This window comes from Exophiala bonariae (assembly GCF_035927105.1).
Source record: "Exophiala bonariae strain CCFEE 5792 chromosome Unknown scaffold_7, whole genome shotgun sequence".
NCBI lineage: Eukaryota > Fungi > Ascomycota > Eurotiomycetes > Chaetothyriales > Herpotrichiellaceae > Exophiala > Exophiala bonariae.
This window is the reverse complement of record NW_027042482.1, coordinates 858,148-873,642: the sequence shown is the minus strand read 5'-3', so window position 1 is coordinate 873,642 and position 15,495 is coordinate 858,148. Positions and strand designations below refer to the sequence as shown.

The 15,495-nt window shown below is 49.6% G+C and overlaps 4 protein-coding genes across 4 annotated transcripts; 3 read left to right on the top strand and 1 right to left on the bottom strand.

Moving 5' to 3' along the window:
* Nucleotides 1-1,592: 1,592 nt before the first annotated feature.
* On the top strand, nucleotides 1,593-3,909 carry LTR84_012321 (uncharacterized protein; the record flags this gene model as incomplete). Its single annotated transcript, XM_064855845.1, has 3 exons — nucleotides 1,593-1,709; nucleotides 1,843-3,669; nucleotides 3,742-3,909. The coding sequence occupies 3 exons, from the start codon at nucleotides 1,593-1,595 to the stop codon at nucleotides 3,907-3,909; spliced, it is 2,112 nt and encodes a 703-aa protein (XP_064708505.1).
* A 2,195-nt stretch (nucleotides 3,910-6,104) lies between these two features.
* Nucleotides 6,105-8,151, top strand: LTR84_012320 (uncharacterized protein; the record flags this gene model as incomplete). The annotated part of the gene is made up of 2 exons (XM_064855844.1): nucleotides 6,105-7,039; nucleotides 7,353-8,151. 2 exons carry the CDS (start codon nucleotides 6,105-6,107, stop codon nucleotides 8,149-8,151), a joined length of 1,734 nt encoding a protein of 577 aa, XP_064708504.1.
* A 930-nt stretch (nucleotides 8,152-9,081) lies between these two features.
* Nucleotides 9,082-11,497, bottom strand: LTR84_012319 (uncharacterized protein; the record flags this gene model as incomplete). The annotated part of the gene is made up of 3 exons (XM_064855843.1): nucleotides 9,082-9,724; nucleotides 9,780-11,305; nucleotides 11,417-11,497. The coding sequence occupies 3 exons, from the start codon at nucleotides 11,495-11,497 to the stop codon at nucleotides 9,082-9,084; spliced, it is 2,250 nt and encodes a 749-aa protein (XP_064708503.1).
* A 670-nt stretch (nucleotides 11,498-12,167) lies between these two features.
* On the top strand, nucleotides 12,168-13,050 carry LTR84_012318 (uncharacterized protein; the record flags this gene model as incomplete). The annotated part of the gene is made up of 2 exons (XM_064855842.1): nucleotides 12,168-12,270; nucleotides 12,416-13,050. 2 exons carry the CDS (start codon nucleotides 12,168-12,170, stop codon nucleotides 13,048-13,050), a joined length of 738 nt encoding a protein of 245 aa, XP_064708502.1.
* Between the last annotated feature and the right edge of the window lie 2,445 nt (nucleotides 13,051-15,495).

The following is a 15,495-nucleotide window of genomic DNA, read 5'->3' as shown; positions in this document are numbered from 1 at the left end:
TTCAAGAGTCAAGGCGCCTGACGGGCACCTTCGGATCCGATGGGGTCGAATTCGAGATCAAAGTACCGGAAGCGAGCCGCTTCTCATCGCGTTTTTCTTTACTCACAGGATTGGTTCTGCGAGGTCTACCCGAGTTTTCAGTGCAGCATGACTAGATTATTGACAGTCTATCGCCTCGAGGGACACGGCGTAATCCAGGCATTTATACAACCCACATTAGCAGGGAACCTACAGGCCGCGATGTTGCTTACTCCATATGCTCCGGTGGACATCGGAGTACGGATAGGAGCCTTACCCCGGATCACTGGGGCTCCAGCCCACGTAATTGTGGCAGCCTCTACATCTCTCTGCTCCCCCTTCCCACGGTCTTGTCCTTCCGGTGAGAAGAGCTGTATTTGATGACCCATTCCGAATACCAGCAAAATACGGATACATCGTTCTTGTGCTCGAAGTTTCCTCCGCGTTCAGCCGCCTCAATCCAAGGCTAGCACTGTCGAACGCCCGTTCTCTCAAACTCAGTCCCTAGACCCTCCACATTTTCTGTCAAGGGAAGCCCATAACGAGAAAGGCTTGCTCCTAAATTTTCATTGCTTCCTTGATTGTCCCGCCATGCTGCTTATCTAGGCACTTTGTAGATAGCACGGTATCGGGACGGTGGGCCAATTGCTGAACAACGCGCACCGGGAGAGGGATAGATACTGTATCTCTCCATCCCACGGACACTCTAGTACCTACTCGTACGGAGTAGTCCACGGCCCCGCAAATCCGATTGAATATTACCGAGGCAATCAGAATTTAGACCAGATCAATCCGCTCATCTGGACAGTTGGGGGCCTGCCAGTATTGACTAAACGCGACGACTTTTCCGGTGGTTGTCCAGGATCCCATTCGCCATTTCTCAAGCGAAGCATATATTCCGTGCTCGACCTACTTCGTGCGAGACAACTACAAATTTTCTATATCTAGGGGTTTGGTATCAAGTTTGACAGCTACTGGCAACGGTCTGATTGTCTTCTCTGCTTTCTGCTGCTATCACAACCCGGACTTCTAGTCCCGGCATCCCTCGAGTCGGCATTCAACGGCATTCACGACGATCTGAAGCTCGCTTCGATCCCTTGCATTCTTTTCCCGGGGACACTAAACAAAGCGCTATTAGCTACTTTTCCCGGGCCGAACTGCCCGCCGGAGGATAACGAACTCCGAATAGTCGACTTGTAGAAGCACTTTCCAATACTCAAGATATTTGATCTTTGCAATCGAGGTTTCCCAGAATCGGCTGCTTTTAATCATTCGACTGTTCTAGGCCATCGAATACCTCTGCCAGACATACTTTTTCATATACATACATTAACTTTCCTCTCATCCGAAGCCAGCGAAATCGGGGTTTCAACATTCGTCTCTCCACACGTTCGAACAACTACCATCTGGAATTTCCCCACGAAGGACTAGACCCTTGTGACGGAATATTCCGAGCTGGTGCAGCGATACCTGAAAGTGGACGTCGCCAGGAAGGACTTCTGCCGTAGAAGACATCTTGGAGAGACACATTCTGCACCAAGTCTCTCTTGATTGATCTTGACTGAGGGAAAACGATGGCGGACCAGCAGTACCCTGTCCCTCGGAAACTATGGGAGCACCCCGATCCCAAGAGCACGACGATGTGGAAGTTCTGGAAAAGCTTGGAGAAGGCCTATGGCGAGAAATTTCCTGTGAGTGCCTCTGGATTCCATCCTGTCCTTGTTCTTGTCCCTTGACCTGTACAACTATGCTTAGTTAAAACGAGCATGACCTTAAGGAGATGTGCAATCTAGTCTCATGAATAAGCCTACTGACTCCCTCTAGGATTATGACGCTCTCTATAAGTTCTCTGTCACTCGGCGATCCGACTTCTGGCGACATGTGATGGGTTACTTTCCAATCGTCTACAGTGGCAAGGTTCCAAACCCCGTCGTTGACGAATCGGCCCGGATGGATTCTATCCCACGATGGTTCACTGGCGTGAAGATAAATCTCGCCCAGAATATTCTCTTCTCCGGCGACGCAAATGGAACTCCGTTCATCGGCTCAGCGAAAGCAAATGACAAGATCGCCGCAATTGAAGTTCGAGAGGGCAGTTTTCTTGAGCCAATACATCGCATAACGTGGAGAGAGTTACGAGAACGGGTTGGCAGACTATCCCAAGCCATGCGAGCTCATGGGGTCAAGAAAGGCGATCGTATTGCATTGGTAGCCAGCACGAGTATCGATACTTTGACCACCTTCCTTGCCACGGCGACATTGGGAGCTCTCTTCAGCTCCAGCAGCACCGACATGGGTGTCAAGGGGATCCTCGACCGATTGACACAGATTAAACCCAAATTCCTGTTCATGGACGACTGGGCGGTTTACAATGGCAAGAAGGTTGATCTGCGGCCCAAGATGAAGCAAGTCATGGAGGGCATGGTCGGGATTGAAGGATTCGAGGGCATCGTCAGTCAGATCCGCTTTTCACATTCACCGGCCGACATCTCGTCCGTGCCAAGCGCGCAAACCTGGACGACCTTCATCTCTGCCGCCAAATCGACCGTGCTGGAATTCGAGCAATGCGAGTTCGCCGATCCCTTCCTGGTCGTGTATTCGTCCGGGACGACGGGTCAGCCAAAATGCATTGTTCATGCGATTGGCGGCGTGGTCATCTCCGCCCATAAGGAGTTCACGCTACACCGTGACCTTGGCCCAGATTCTCGACAGCTGCAGTATACGACAACAGGGTGGATTATGTATCTGTCTAGTGTGCAGGCCTTGCTTGTGGGTAGTTCGATTGTTATCTATGATGGCAGCCCATTTACACCAAACCTCACGAATTTCCTCGAACTGGTGAGCCAGGAGAAAGTCACACATCTGGGTATCAGTCCACGGTATCTACAGACACTGGAAGGTGCTGGCGTCATTCCCAAGAAGGTCGCCGACTTGAGCCATTTGAAAGTCGTGACGAGTACCGGTATGGTGCTCTCGGACAAATTGTTCGAATGGGTTTATGATGAGGCATTCTCTCCGAGCATACAATTGGACAACATCTCTGGAGGCACCGACCTCGCGGCGTGTTTCGGGACAGGGAACCCGGTCGTACCTTTATATGTCGGTGGCTGCCAGAGTCTGTCGCTCGGTGTCCCAGTGGCGGTGTACGACCAGACAATCGAAGGCGGAAAGGGGGTCAAAGGAGTCGAACTGCCCATCGGGGAAGCTGGAGAGCTGGTCGCTTACCAGGCTTTCCCGACCATGCCGGTCACGTTCCTTGGGGACAATGGGCCACAGCGGTACTTCGACAGTTACTTTGCCCGGTTCGACAACGTCTGGACACACGGCGACTTCATCTCGATCCATCCTATCACCAAGCAGATTATGTTCCTCGGCCGTGCAGACGGTGTCTTGAACCCCAGCGGTGTGCGATTTGGCTCGGCAGAGATCTACAGCATCATCGAAGCCAAATTCGCCGACAAGATCGCCGACAGTATCTGTGTGGGTCAGAGGCGACCTACAGACCAGGATGAAAGGGTCGTATTGTTCTTGCTGATGAAGCCTGGCCATCAATTCACGCCCCAGCTCATCAGGGAGGTCAAAGACGCCATTAGGAGGGAAACCAGCCCCAGACACGTGCCGAAGTTCGTGTTCGAGACCAAGGAGATTCCCGTAAGTTTTACCCTGTGATGTGTCTACCTTTAAGCTTGATCAGTTCCTTACTAACCACCGGCTGGCACATAGACGACCGTGAACCTGAAGAAGGTCGAATTGCCTGTGAAACAGATTGTGTCGGGCAAGATTATCAAACCGTCCGGAACGCTGGCAAATCCCCAGAGTCTGGAGTATTATTATCAATTCGCCAAGGATGAGAATCTGGTGGAGTTGTCGGATCCTAAGGCGAAGCTGTAGGACACCACTAGGTACATAGCTAGACCATAGAATTGTAGAATCGGCGGTCTCGTGGGACCTGCCTTGAACTTGACGTTTTGCGACTGGCCACACTGGAACCCCTCGCCCAACCAGCAATGGGAAATCTGCATGTGGAACAATATGCTTATGGCTGATCAGGGTGAATGCTGATCAAAGCTGGGTGGTAATTCCAATCACAACATCAACAGCTCAAGGCAGCAATTTACATAGACCTGTTCTCGTCTGAGCAAGAATATACAGCATCAGCGAATAGCGTGGTAATTTTGTATAGTTTTGTTGGTTAGCTTCTATATCTACTATACTACGTATTCTTGTAAAAGCTACTCTATATAGTATAAGTAGAGTATAAAGGATAGATATTACAAATTTAGAAGATTATAAACATATTATTCCTAGAGAAATAGAGAACCTAAAGTACAAGAATTTAGGTTAAGGGTTTTCGCTATTTAGGGATCGATTCGTCATTACATAATGTTGCAATTTTCACCGTTCGACTTAGGCGTTTCGTGGATGGGCAGCTGCCATTTACATCTGGCGTTATTCGTGCTTCGACACTAATAGACATGTTAAAATAGCTAATACTTGAATATTGTTCAACCGACGACGAGCAGCTTTTCGTTGAGTACCTAGGTAGGTAGTTTCTACATCCTGTACAGTACTAGTACTAACCTACTATGTATCCGTAGTTCCCGCCACTTGACAAAATATCTACTATCGACAGAGTGCTGGACCTGAGCCCATACCACTGTTTTGGCAATACTCAGCAAACTCACGGAAGTACGACATGCTGTTGCTCGGAGCCGTCGCTATTTGTGCGTCCTGGTTTCCGATGCAACTAACCATGGGCAAATGGGTCAAGACGAATACCCTCGCGCTCTTGTGGATCATCATGATGAGATTCCTTCTAATGAGGACATTGTATTGGTGGCCATTGCAATCAGAGTTCTGGAACCAACACGCATACATCCAAAAATCTAGGATCCCGCGAGGGAGATGAAGTATTTTCAGAAGTCTCTCCATGCTTTACCTTGGAGAATGGTTCCTGGAGATATTCTGGATGAGTCTATGCTCCATCGAGTCTTCCTTCCTCCCGAGCAGGACCTATAGATTCGTGTTCTGTGGAAAGCTGCCAATCTTGGGAACGACTACTCGCGACTTACCCCGTTCGACGGGGTCTCCTTGCGTGGCAATTGCTAGATATACTTCTGCAATAGCAACGCCGCCAGAGGTAGATAATCGCAGCATTCCTTGACAAGCCTTGAGAGCTAAGTTCTTAGACTCCTCCCAGTCCGCTATTGGCTGTGTCAGATCATGAGGCAGTAGACTTTCAGACGCATTAGGAGGAATACCTATCTATATTGGGTGGTGCAGGACTGTAAATACGACAGAGAGTACGGTACCAAGCGAGGACGAATGAGTAAAGTGGACGTGCCGAGGCCCAACACCGGCCTGGCTTGCACTAGGGGCTTCATCCCGTGGTGTGTGCCTGACAACCCTTGATTGACCCTCAATTGACATGGGCCTTCCCATTCAGATCTCGATAGAGCGTGCCCAGATTACAGCGTTTATGTTTAGCTCACTCTCGACTAAGTCGAAGGAAAACTAACTCTGTTTATCCCATACTTGTCGATCTGTTTGTGTTTCCAAAACATGTCAGCTCCACGGGTTAGTCGGCAGGGTTCGAGCTCGAAACATGGGTTAAGGGCTTCTACCCTCCTTTTGACATTTACGATAGCCTAAAGCCGCCTTGCGACCCTTGGCGAGAGCTCGTTGTAAGGTCCAATGGGCACGAAGTAGCGCAGTGACTAGGCCACGAGGCTGAAAGATACAAAGTCTAACACTACCGGCGCCTATGGGATGGTGGCGTTTGCAGCCTGCTTACGCGTAACTCAGGTCTAGAACACTTCTACCTCATGTTAAAGGCTCGCGATCTGCGAGTGTTTCTCGAATGCCAGAATATGCCCAGGACAACAGCACGATTAGAAAGTATTGTCCAGCTTAACATCACCTTGAAGGTGCGATGTCAGGGCAGTGCGAGAACTACAAACTTGGTTGGTTCGTCGTCCAAGGCGAACCTTGGTTCTACCGTAGGTCTCGAAGAACCTCCTTGTTCGTTGCAGAGGAATCCGACATGCTGATTGCGCAAAGGAGATCGACTTCTCGTACGTGACTCGATGGCCGTTTTGCTCACGTCCTCATTAGGCGTGATCATAACGCTTGTTGCGGCGCGATTATGGTTATTGTTGAACGTACTGCTTGGGGTATGTGTTGAGCGGTTGCTTGAACAGGGCTCCAACGGTCCGGAAGAAGTTCTGCTGGTCGATGTGAGACTATCAAGTAATCCACTCACTCCAGAACAAATGCAACGAGCCCAGCTAGTAGAAGGGGCGGTCACTCTCATCAAGTCTGGTGGCGACCGAAATCTAGAAACTGGTTGGAAACTCCTCAAGCACCTATATACTCTTCGGAACAGTCTCGGTTCTCACCGCAAGGAAGCTGCACTTTTCCTCGGAACAGCAGTCTTGTGTCTCTCATATTTTGTCTCCGTGACAATCGGCGGTGTGTTCAGTGCCTACATCGTCCTTGATAGCCATGGTCTTTGCAAGTCCACCAATTGTGGCCACTGGTTTCCAGCAGATGTTTGGTCCGGTGATCCAACTGATGGCAATGTGGCAGTTGCGCAAGTCGCCATCCACAACGCCAAAGAGGAGGGAGCTGCCTCTCATGTTGCGAGATGCTATAGGGGTGCTGGCTCGGTGGATGGATGCGATAATCTCTTGTCGAAGAGCATTGCCTATAATGTTAGCATGAGTAAATGCCCCTTGCCTGGCAATGTTTGTGCCCACGAAGATCTTGCCCTTAGTCTCGATACCGGATGGCAAGATGCAAGAGTTCTTGGTATCAGTTCTCCCCAAAAGTTAATATTCCGACGCCGCACCACTTGTGCCCCGTTGGTTACCAACGAGACATACGTCAAACCCTTTGGAGGACCTAATGGTAGATTGACTATTCGATACTACTATGGGCCTGCGATTGGTCAGAATTACACATTCGAGACACCCATGAATGACTTGAACACTAGGCCATACATGGGTACGTACATTGTCAAGTAAGTGTGCGCGCCTTGAGATTCAACTCTCCTCCCACGCTTACACCTGAGACAGCACTGCCACGGATACAGACCCATTGTTCTTTAAACCACTGCCTCCCTTTCGGTCTGACCTGTCTACCTTGGGTTGGGTCTCCTTGATTCAAGTCTTTCCATATAATCTAAACCTTCCCAAAGAGTCTTCCGACCCCATTTTTTACACGAACAAGAGGCTGTGCGGGAAAGCGAACCCAGAGACATGTACTTGGACAAGATATCCGAGCGTTGCTTCTTCACTTGCCTGTGTTGATGTCAATGAGTATTGCCTTGACAGGCCACGAGTATGCTGGCGTGTTGGGGATGCGCATCATGACAACATTGCGCTACAAAACACGACGCACACCCTCAACTCCCCAGGAGCTCGTTTGCTGTACAGCGTGCTGGGTTCTTTTGGAAGAATCGTTGAAGGCATCGGTGTGCGTCAGGCTAGAGCACTTCAAGCTCAGACATTCGTGATTCCAAATACCAATTTAGCCGTGCAGAATGGAGAGTGGAAGTCGGAGGTTGAGAGTTTCTTCCAGATGTCACTCGCGATGCTTCAGAATGGAGTGGTTGACATTGCAAATGGTGCTTTTCATGATAGCCCAGGCGCGGTGAACCTTTTCGAACGAGCCGGCTACACCAGGTCTCAATGGGCACCCATGTGTGACATGGTACTGGTACAGGCACCCGGATTCAAAAGTGTCAGTTTGGTGGCCTTGGTCTTCGTCCTGATCATGGCAGCCTTCATCACGATTGCAAGCATCGAGATTCGGGGCGAGTTAATTATCGTCCGTTACATCGCTCTCTTCCTTATCTTCATATGGACTTTCCTGTGGTGGATTGTGAAGAGTGTCGCCTCTTTTGTGTGGAACAGATTAAAGAGTTCCTTCAATTTTCTTTGTGAAAAACGAAGAGACATTGCGAAGGCGCTCCTTGCAGGATTGAAAGCAATCGCAAAATTTGTACTGTCGTCCCTGATCAAACTCATTGGCTTTGCATACGAACTAGCGGACAAGATCATTGAATATCAGAGAGCCCATAGCTCAGCACGGCCACAATTAAACCACGAGCCTTCAGACGGGGTCACTTGAACTATTTGAGAGCGCCACTAGGTTCAGCTTGATTGTTCATCCTTTGGAGGGCTTCGGGAAGGGCTTGATAGCCTGGGTAGCGTATCGGCACTCACGGGTGTGACCACAGGATATGATTGTCTGTCCTTGGAGATGAAATTTGGAGGAATCACTTCCTTTTACTTATCCCAGTAAAGAGTGGCTGATTGAGAATTGACTAGTAATAGTATCTCGAAAACGTTTTTGAATGTTCAAGTGATGGAAATTGAAATGTTAACAATAAGTTCCTCTGGTACCTAGTTAGTGCCCAGATAGTGGGCTTGGCTTGGTTAACTTAGACGAAGGCTCAACTAGAGCACTCGGTGCCTGAGAGGCTCCGTCGGCAAACCTTAGGAACCCTGCTACCTATAGCTCCGGTAGATGCCTATGTAGTGAGCTCGCACCCCCTTAGGGTCTAGGGAGCCCGCATGCAACCCATTCATTCGGACATTGGCTCATATCCGGACGGGGTGGTTGGATGCACTATCGCATTGTAGTGTAGGGATATCTTACAGATTTTGAGACAGGCCTGTGAGTCCTTGGATGACATAGAACCACATTTTGACAGAATCATCAATTGCGATCCCCTGAGCGCAGAAAAAGCTTCGTGTCGGCCGCCGCCCTCGACGTTCTGAGAACGGAGCAATATCTGCTCCCCAGGGATTCATTTTTAGCACCCTCCAGGATTAGAGGGATCTTCTTTCGGAGCTGCTATTTTTGTGAGTGTGGTCGGGCTTCCGATCGAGAATATTGAAACTCACTATGTGGTGGAAGTCATTGCCCTTGCTAGACTTTTCGAGATATGAGTGGCTGATAGTCAGAGAATTGAGCAATCTAGGTTGCACACATGTCACATCACTCGAGTGATGAAGATCCATTCGTATGGGTTCAAATCTTCGGTGGTTTTGACTATCATTGAGTGAACAGACCGAACATGCTATGATCGGCAAAGAACATATTGTCAGTCATCGTATCGTACCAGGGCTGAGGCCAAGCATCGCTACCGACAGGTCCACCCGGTTGCCATCCTAGCGCTGCATCAGTCCAGGTTGGTGAGGCTATGAGGATGATTAGTAACAGCGATTTCTTTCCAGAACGATTGAAGAGTGTCTCACCACTTGGATGGTGTCCGTCTACAGGATTCTCAGGCTCATCCAGGTTGATCTGCTCTGCCACGAAGTTCATCCGGCGCATGCGCGCTTTTAGCAACCTGAACGGTTTCTTCAGGCCGAGAGCAAAACCTAAAGAGCGCCTCTGAGGCTCTGACAACATCGACCAGAAGAATTTGATGCACTCGATATACTCTTCGTGATTCTCAGGTGCCTGCTGGAGGATGACCAGAACCGCACTATATGCAGCGTAAAATTCCCCATAATGGGCGTGCCGAAGAGTGAAGGTTTTCTTGTACGCTTCTAGAAGCCTCCAGATCTTGAACGCAGCCTTGATGCAATTCTTGCACGATTTTTCTTGAGAAGCTTGGTCAAGAGTGAAATTAAAGTGAACTCGATTTAGGAAAGCCTGTTCAACTAAGATCACCAACGTTTGAGAGGTGATGCTATTGGCAGTTTCAGCGCTCGATTTCAAGTGAAGCATTGCAGGGGATGGCTTACTGTAGATTCAACTGATGTGGGGGAGGGGTGTTGTCTTTGTCTGGGTCAAAACGTAGGTGTGCGGGAAGATTTTCGTTCCATTCGGTCAACCGAGCTGTTAATTCGCGCTTCTTTTGCAGCAGAATTGATTGGGGCGCAGTAGCACTCTTGACTGAGTACAAGTCGTCGATCACCTGCGCGGCGATAATGGATAGCCGAAGCAAGGACTGAAATGTACTGAGGGCATAACATGGTCGGGGTTGATAGACGAGTAAACCTAGGGAAAGGGATTGAGCTTCAGGATCCACGTACGGTGTCCATTGTCCCATTTCATCAAATGAATCAAGGAACTCTTCTGGTATATTGCTGTCCGACTCGTGCACCGCAGGCGCCCGACCAATCCATAGTGACTGATATTTGTCGCTAATATATGCGCCCCAGTAGATTCGCCGTCTGATCTCTATGTCCGTGGCTGACAGCCCAAACTTGGCACGCTCCTGGGGTGTTTTGGGGATGTTCAAATGGTAGCCCAGGTCGACCATCATCCGGTATGCCATGCCACAATAAACCCAGCCAGCACTCTGCTTGCCGTAGGGCACCAAACACGTTCCACATATGAGAAGACCCAAAACCGTGGGCATGGTAGGCTCATCGATACACTCAGCCACCAATGTCTTGAAGCGTTTGTAGAAAGCCATGCCAGTTGTTCGCGGGTCTTGTGAATCCAGTCGCAGACCTTCTCGGTCGCTGTACAAACTACTTTGTAGGTATATCGCATTCAGCAGCAATTTGCTAACGTACGGTCCATTGTTGATCAAGCTGTCAATGATCGCCGGACGGTATGATTGAAGATAGATTAGGTGTAATCGGCTCCAATGCAAATCGAGCAAGTGCATCGCCAGGTTCATGGGAATGCCATCAAAATCGATGTTCGCAGTCAGGCTTGGATTTGAACACAGGTTGACCTCCTTTTGTCGACTGAGTGCGGCCTGCGAGATCAAGCGATCTCGAGCCGCGCTTTTGTAACCCGCGTCATTCTCGTCCACCTTTGACGGAGGATTAGACCAGAAGTCCCCGTTGGAACGATCGTGGAGCAGACTTGTTCCCCCGTAGATTTGCATCTCGGAATTGTCAACTTGAGGTTCAGGGGAAGAGACTCCGTGGCCTTCGGCTGGCTCTTGGACATCACCCAACGAAGGTCTAGCGGTAGACGACTCCTCTCCTCTCCGCGGTGGCGACAGGTCTTGCCAATCCAAAGTACGTGGACTTGGATCTGGCTCATAGCTGGGTATTAAGGAGAGATGGTGTGATACGTTCACAGATTCATTGGATACTCTCGTCGGATTGGTGTGATCTGCGTCCGATGGGTCGTTCGTGGAAAGCTGCTCCTTCATCTGGCCCTTAAGTTCTTCAATCTGTCTTTGAAGGGATCTGATATCGGCCTTTTTGCTGCGCACCGCTGTCTTCCTGCCATCTTCAGGGTACTCGCAAACCCAACCTCGCGCACGACAGGTGCTGCACTCGGGCTTTTGACCTTCGCATTTTACCTGGAAGAATCCGTCAGCTTAAGTGACGAAAGATGTGCCGATCCTCCACGACCTTCATCGCCGCTATTCAGCATGGAACATGCCCGCCCAAAGCGCAGACCTCAACCTTACCTTTTTGCGGCGGCATGTCTTGCAAGTCCGGCAAGCGCCTCTTGCAACAATTGGCGGCCGTTGAGAAGCCTGTAGTGGCATGAATTCGGAAGTCTCCTGTCTCAGCAATCTGGACTATCCCCTTTTGTTTTTGTCGTATCCCGGCTTTCTCTGCATGAGGACAAGGAAGACAGGACTAGAGAAGCAACCCTTTCGACCTCATCTACTGAAAGACGGCTGCGATTGTGCGATAAATGCACTCAGCGGCCCAGCTCTTGATGCACCCAGCAGTGATGCTGATGCTATCTGTCACGTCATGAAAGTGGGAGGAAGGAGCCCAGCGACAGGTCGAGATGACGGAAGTGCAAGGTGCCGAAGTCCGAAAGGGGCTAGGTCGATCATGCACTGCAATTAAACATATGCTGTCTACCTGTTATGACAGGAAATTTTCTTACCGTTTAGATGGCCGTGAGACAAAGAAGAAGTAGGTACGTAAGCATGAGCTACTTCGACGAATCGAGAAGCACCTCCAACGGGGCCCAAGCGTATGTTCAACGACTCCCAACTTTGCTCGAGCCCCCAGGTTGTGAGGCCGGAGATTCAAACGTCCGAGGTCCAGCGTTTTGTCGACAGGTCGTCCTCTAGATTTCTCAAGCACTCGAATAATCTATCTTCAACGAACGTATTTAACGCTATTCCGTCTGGAAATCTTCCGCAGCGTCTATGAGTTTGTACAGGAGAGTAAAGAACTTCGTAAATAGGAGCTGAAAAGATGGCCGATGAGTACTCTGCGGCTTGCTGTGTTACTCCCGCTGCGATTGTCGGTGAATACGCATTCAAAGGCTCATGGATTGAGATCAACGGGATCAAAACGTGTTAGTAGACCCTCTCCACCTGGTTTGTGCATTTTGTCCTGCAGTTTCGTCTAAAAGCTGAGCATCAGACATTATACCGCGTATGGGAGCTTTGACGGGGGAAAAGAAGCAGTCTTTGATCTTTACTAAAACTTTTTCATGCTAGATGTGACTGGTCCCCCAAGTGCGAGAAAGGCAATTGTGCACGTCTACGATCTCTTTGGATATTGTCCTCAGACCTATCAAGGTGCAGACATCCTCGCTACGCGGGGAAGCGAGCCGTACATTGTTTTCGTTCCCGATTTCATCGGCTCTGACCGTGCTGCGCAGCATGACTGGTTCTTGCCCAGCGCAGACCAGAAGCCCCTCCATGACCTGCTAGCGATTGTCACTTCGAAGCAGATGATGGAAGACATCCATGCGACAGTTGCGGCATTGAGGTCTGACGGGGACTATGCACATGTGCAGAGGTGGGGTGGAGTCGGGTTTTGCTGGGGTTCGAAGGGCATTAGCCTTATTGCGACTCAGGGAGACCAGTCATTGCTGGACGTTACGGCTCATACTTCGCCATCAAGACTCGATCCTGAAGAAGCCAAGACAATCACGGTCCCGACTTTGATGCTGACATCTAGTGCTGAGGACGAGAGCATTGTGGCGAGATATTACGAGGCTTTGAAAGGCCCCAAATATTTGGAAAGATTTGACGAGATCCACGGCTTTATGTCTGCAAGGTACGGTCAAACTCTTTTTAGCGGCGACTCGAGGTCTTTGCCTTTTGTTGCTAACCAGGGAACTCTCTAGAGCGAAACTCGATCACGAAGCCCACAGAAGGGAGTATGAAAGAGGTTATAAGCTTGTTCTCGAGTGGTTGGCCAAATATCTCTAGGATGAACCCCTGATGTTGGCATTCCAGCCACAAAGCGGCACTGCTGTTTAATGGGTTTTAAAAAGAGAAGGAGTGAGAAGCACACGACACCAAGTTTATCAATAGTATGCGACTGAAAATAGGAGTCCAAGGCCTATCACGCTCGACAAAGGGTACTTGTCTGGTTGAAGACAGTCTTTGATCTAACGTTGTGGTCTAGAGTGTATGCGAGATCAAGAACAACGGACACATAGATGTATGGCAAACATGTGCAACGAAACCCAAAACAAAAACAAGAATCCTTCCTCCCGTATGCAACTTTCTAATAGCTCAAAGTATGAACAGCATGACTTGGTGCTCGTTTTCCTGTGCACCCCTGTAACAGTGAGTGGACTTTTATATGACCAGCCAACGAGAGCGAAACGAAGGAGTGAGACGAGGCTCAAGTTACCTACAGGTGTCGAACTTTACAATGCATCAAATTAAATAAATCCTCTTTGGGCGTTCATTTGTTGTTTATGGCATTCATTCTCTTTCTTCGTGATCTCTAGCCTTGAAATTGGTGTCTATAGCTCATCTTAAAGCCTTCAAGCTCACGATACTGTTTTAGTGTCTAGCATAATGTCCTCAAGCACGAGCGTTGCTTGGCTAGGCACGTCCTTCCACTTCTCACAATATCATCTTGAATTCGGGATCCCGATCATCCCCATACCCGATGTACTTATCGTACTTGCCCAGAGCCTTGTCGTGGTTAATCTTGGCGCAGTATAGCACGTTTAACAGGACTCTGTGTTTTCGGTTAGCCCTGGTACTTCGCTACTAGAATTGAGGCCGCCTACGCAAACCAGGCATACACCAATAATCCTAGAACAATGGTGTGCGACTTGTGGTATTGTGATCCTTCGGATGCAGGGTAGATGAACGCTGTCTGCATCTTAGTCTCTTCTATTATTTGGATAGACTTTGCTTAGTTATACTTACCAGCGACGAAACCACCGCAGTTCGCTATCTGTAGCTGCAGGGCCGATGTCACCGCTCGCTTGAGATACCCGGCCGAATTGTTGCTGTTCCATACCAAAAGGGGTGGGACACTAGCATATAAGCCGGTAGCCATAAGAAACGTCATGCCGTACTTCATATAGTGGTTTCGTTCGCTCACGTTAGCAATCGCGGCGTATCCGATAATTGCAAGTGGTAGCGTTATGAGCATAATAATACCTCGAACTTTGAATCGATCCGAGACAAAAGCCACAACTACTGTGACCACCGAGGCGACAGCATACGGGATAATCGACCAAAGTTGAGCCTCGTTGGCCGTATAACCTAGGCCTCTTATAATAGTCGGTAGGAAAAGACCAAATGAGTACAGGCCGGATAGAATAGCAACGTAAGTAGTGGCCGTGAGCCAAAGTTGGACGTTGAACACTCCGCGGCGCACCTCAGACCAGCGAAATGGTTCTATCTCTTCGTCTTGTTGGCCATTGTTTGGACGTCGAGACGTTTCATTGCCGAGTCTAGTCATGCCGTGCTGGCGTTCTTCCGGCGTCAAGAACCAGGCTGTCGCGATGCTATTGGGAAGTAAAAAGGACGCAGTCACACCGGCGACAATGGTGATCAAGCCCTCGATGATCATTATCCAACGCCAGCCAGCATCGACCGTAGATCCTGTAGGGGGAATGGCGGAGAGGCCACGGGCGAGGAGACCTCCGAAAGCGCCAGCGAGTGATGCACTGACATAAAAGAGACCGACACGGAGGGCTAATTCACCCCGCGTGTAAAGCGATGAAAGGTATAGCATCATTCCTAGATAGAGTTCAGTAAAGAGACCAATGAACAGCCAATTACTATTGTGAAACAAACCTGGCAGCAGGCCCCCTTCGGCAAAACCCAATAACGCTCGGACGACGAGGAATTCAGTGTAATTTCGAACAAAGCCTAAACACATACCCATGACGCCCCAAGCAGCTGTGAGAAATGCTAGCCATACTCGCGGACTGGCCTTTCTAAGCACCAAGTTGCTTGGTAACTCAGATGCGATGTAGAATGCAAAGAATATAGCGAGACCGTTGGCGTACTGACTGCTGGACAAACCCAGGTCCTTCTCAAGGCCCAAGATCTTGGCGTTGCCGACGTTGGTTCGGTCGAGAAAGGAGAGCAGGAACAGGACTGCGAGAACGGGGACGATCCTGCGAGTAACATGTTAGCTCTGAGGAGATGCAAGATCTCATAGTGCATACCTCGTGTCAAGTTTCAATAAAAGCTTCCGTGTCAGAGCCTTGTCACAATGTACGCCGTTATTCGCAGGGAATGGTTCGTCTCCGCCGGCTACATGAATTGGCCCTTCGAACTCACTTTGAATAGCCCCTGGCTTCTCCGGCGGT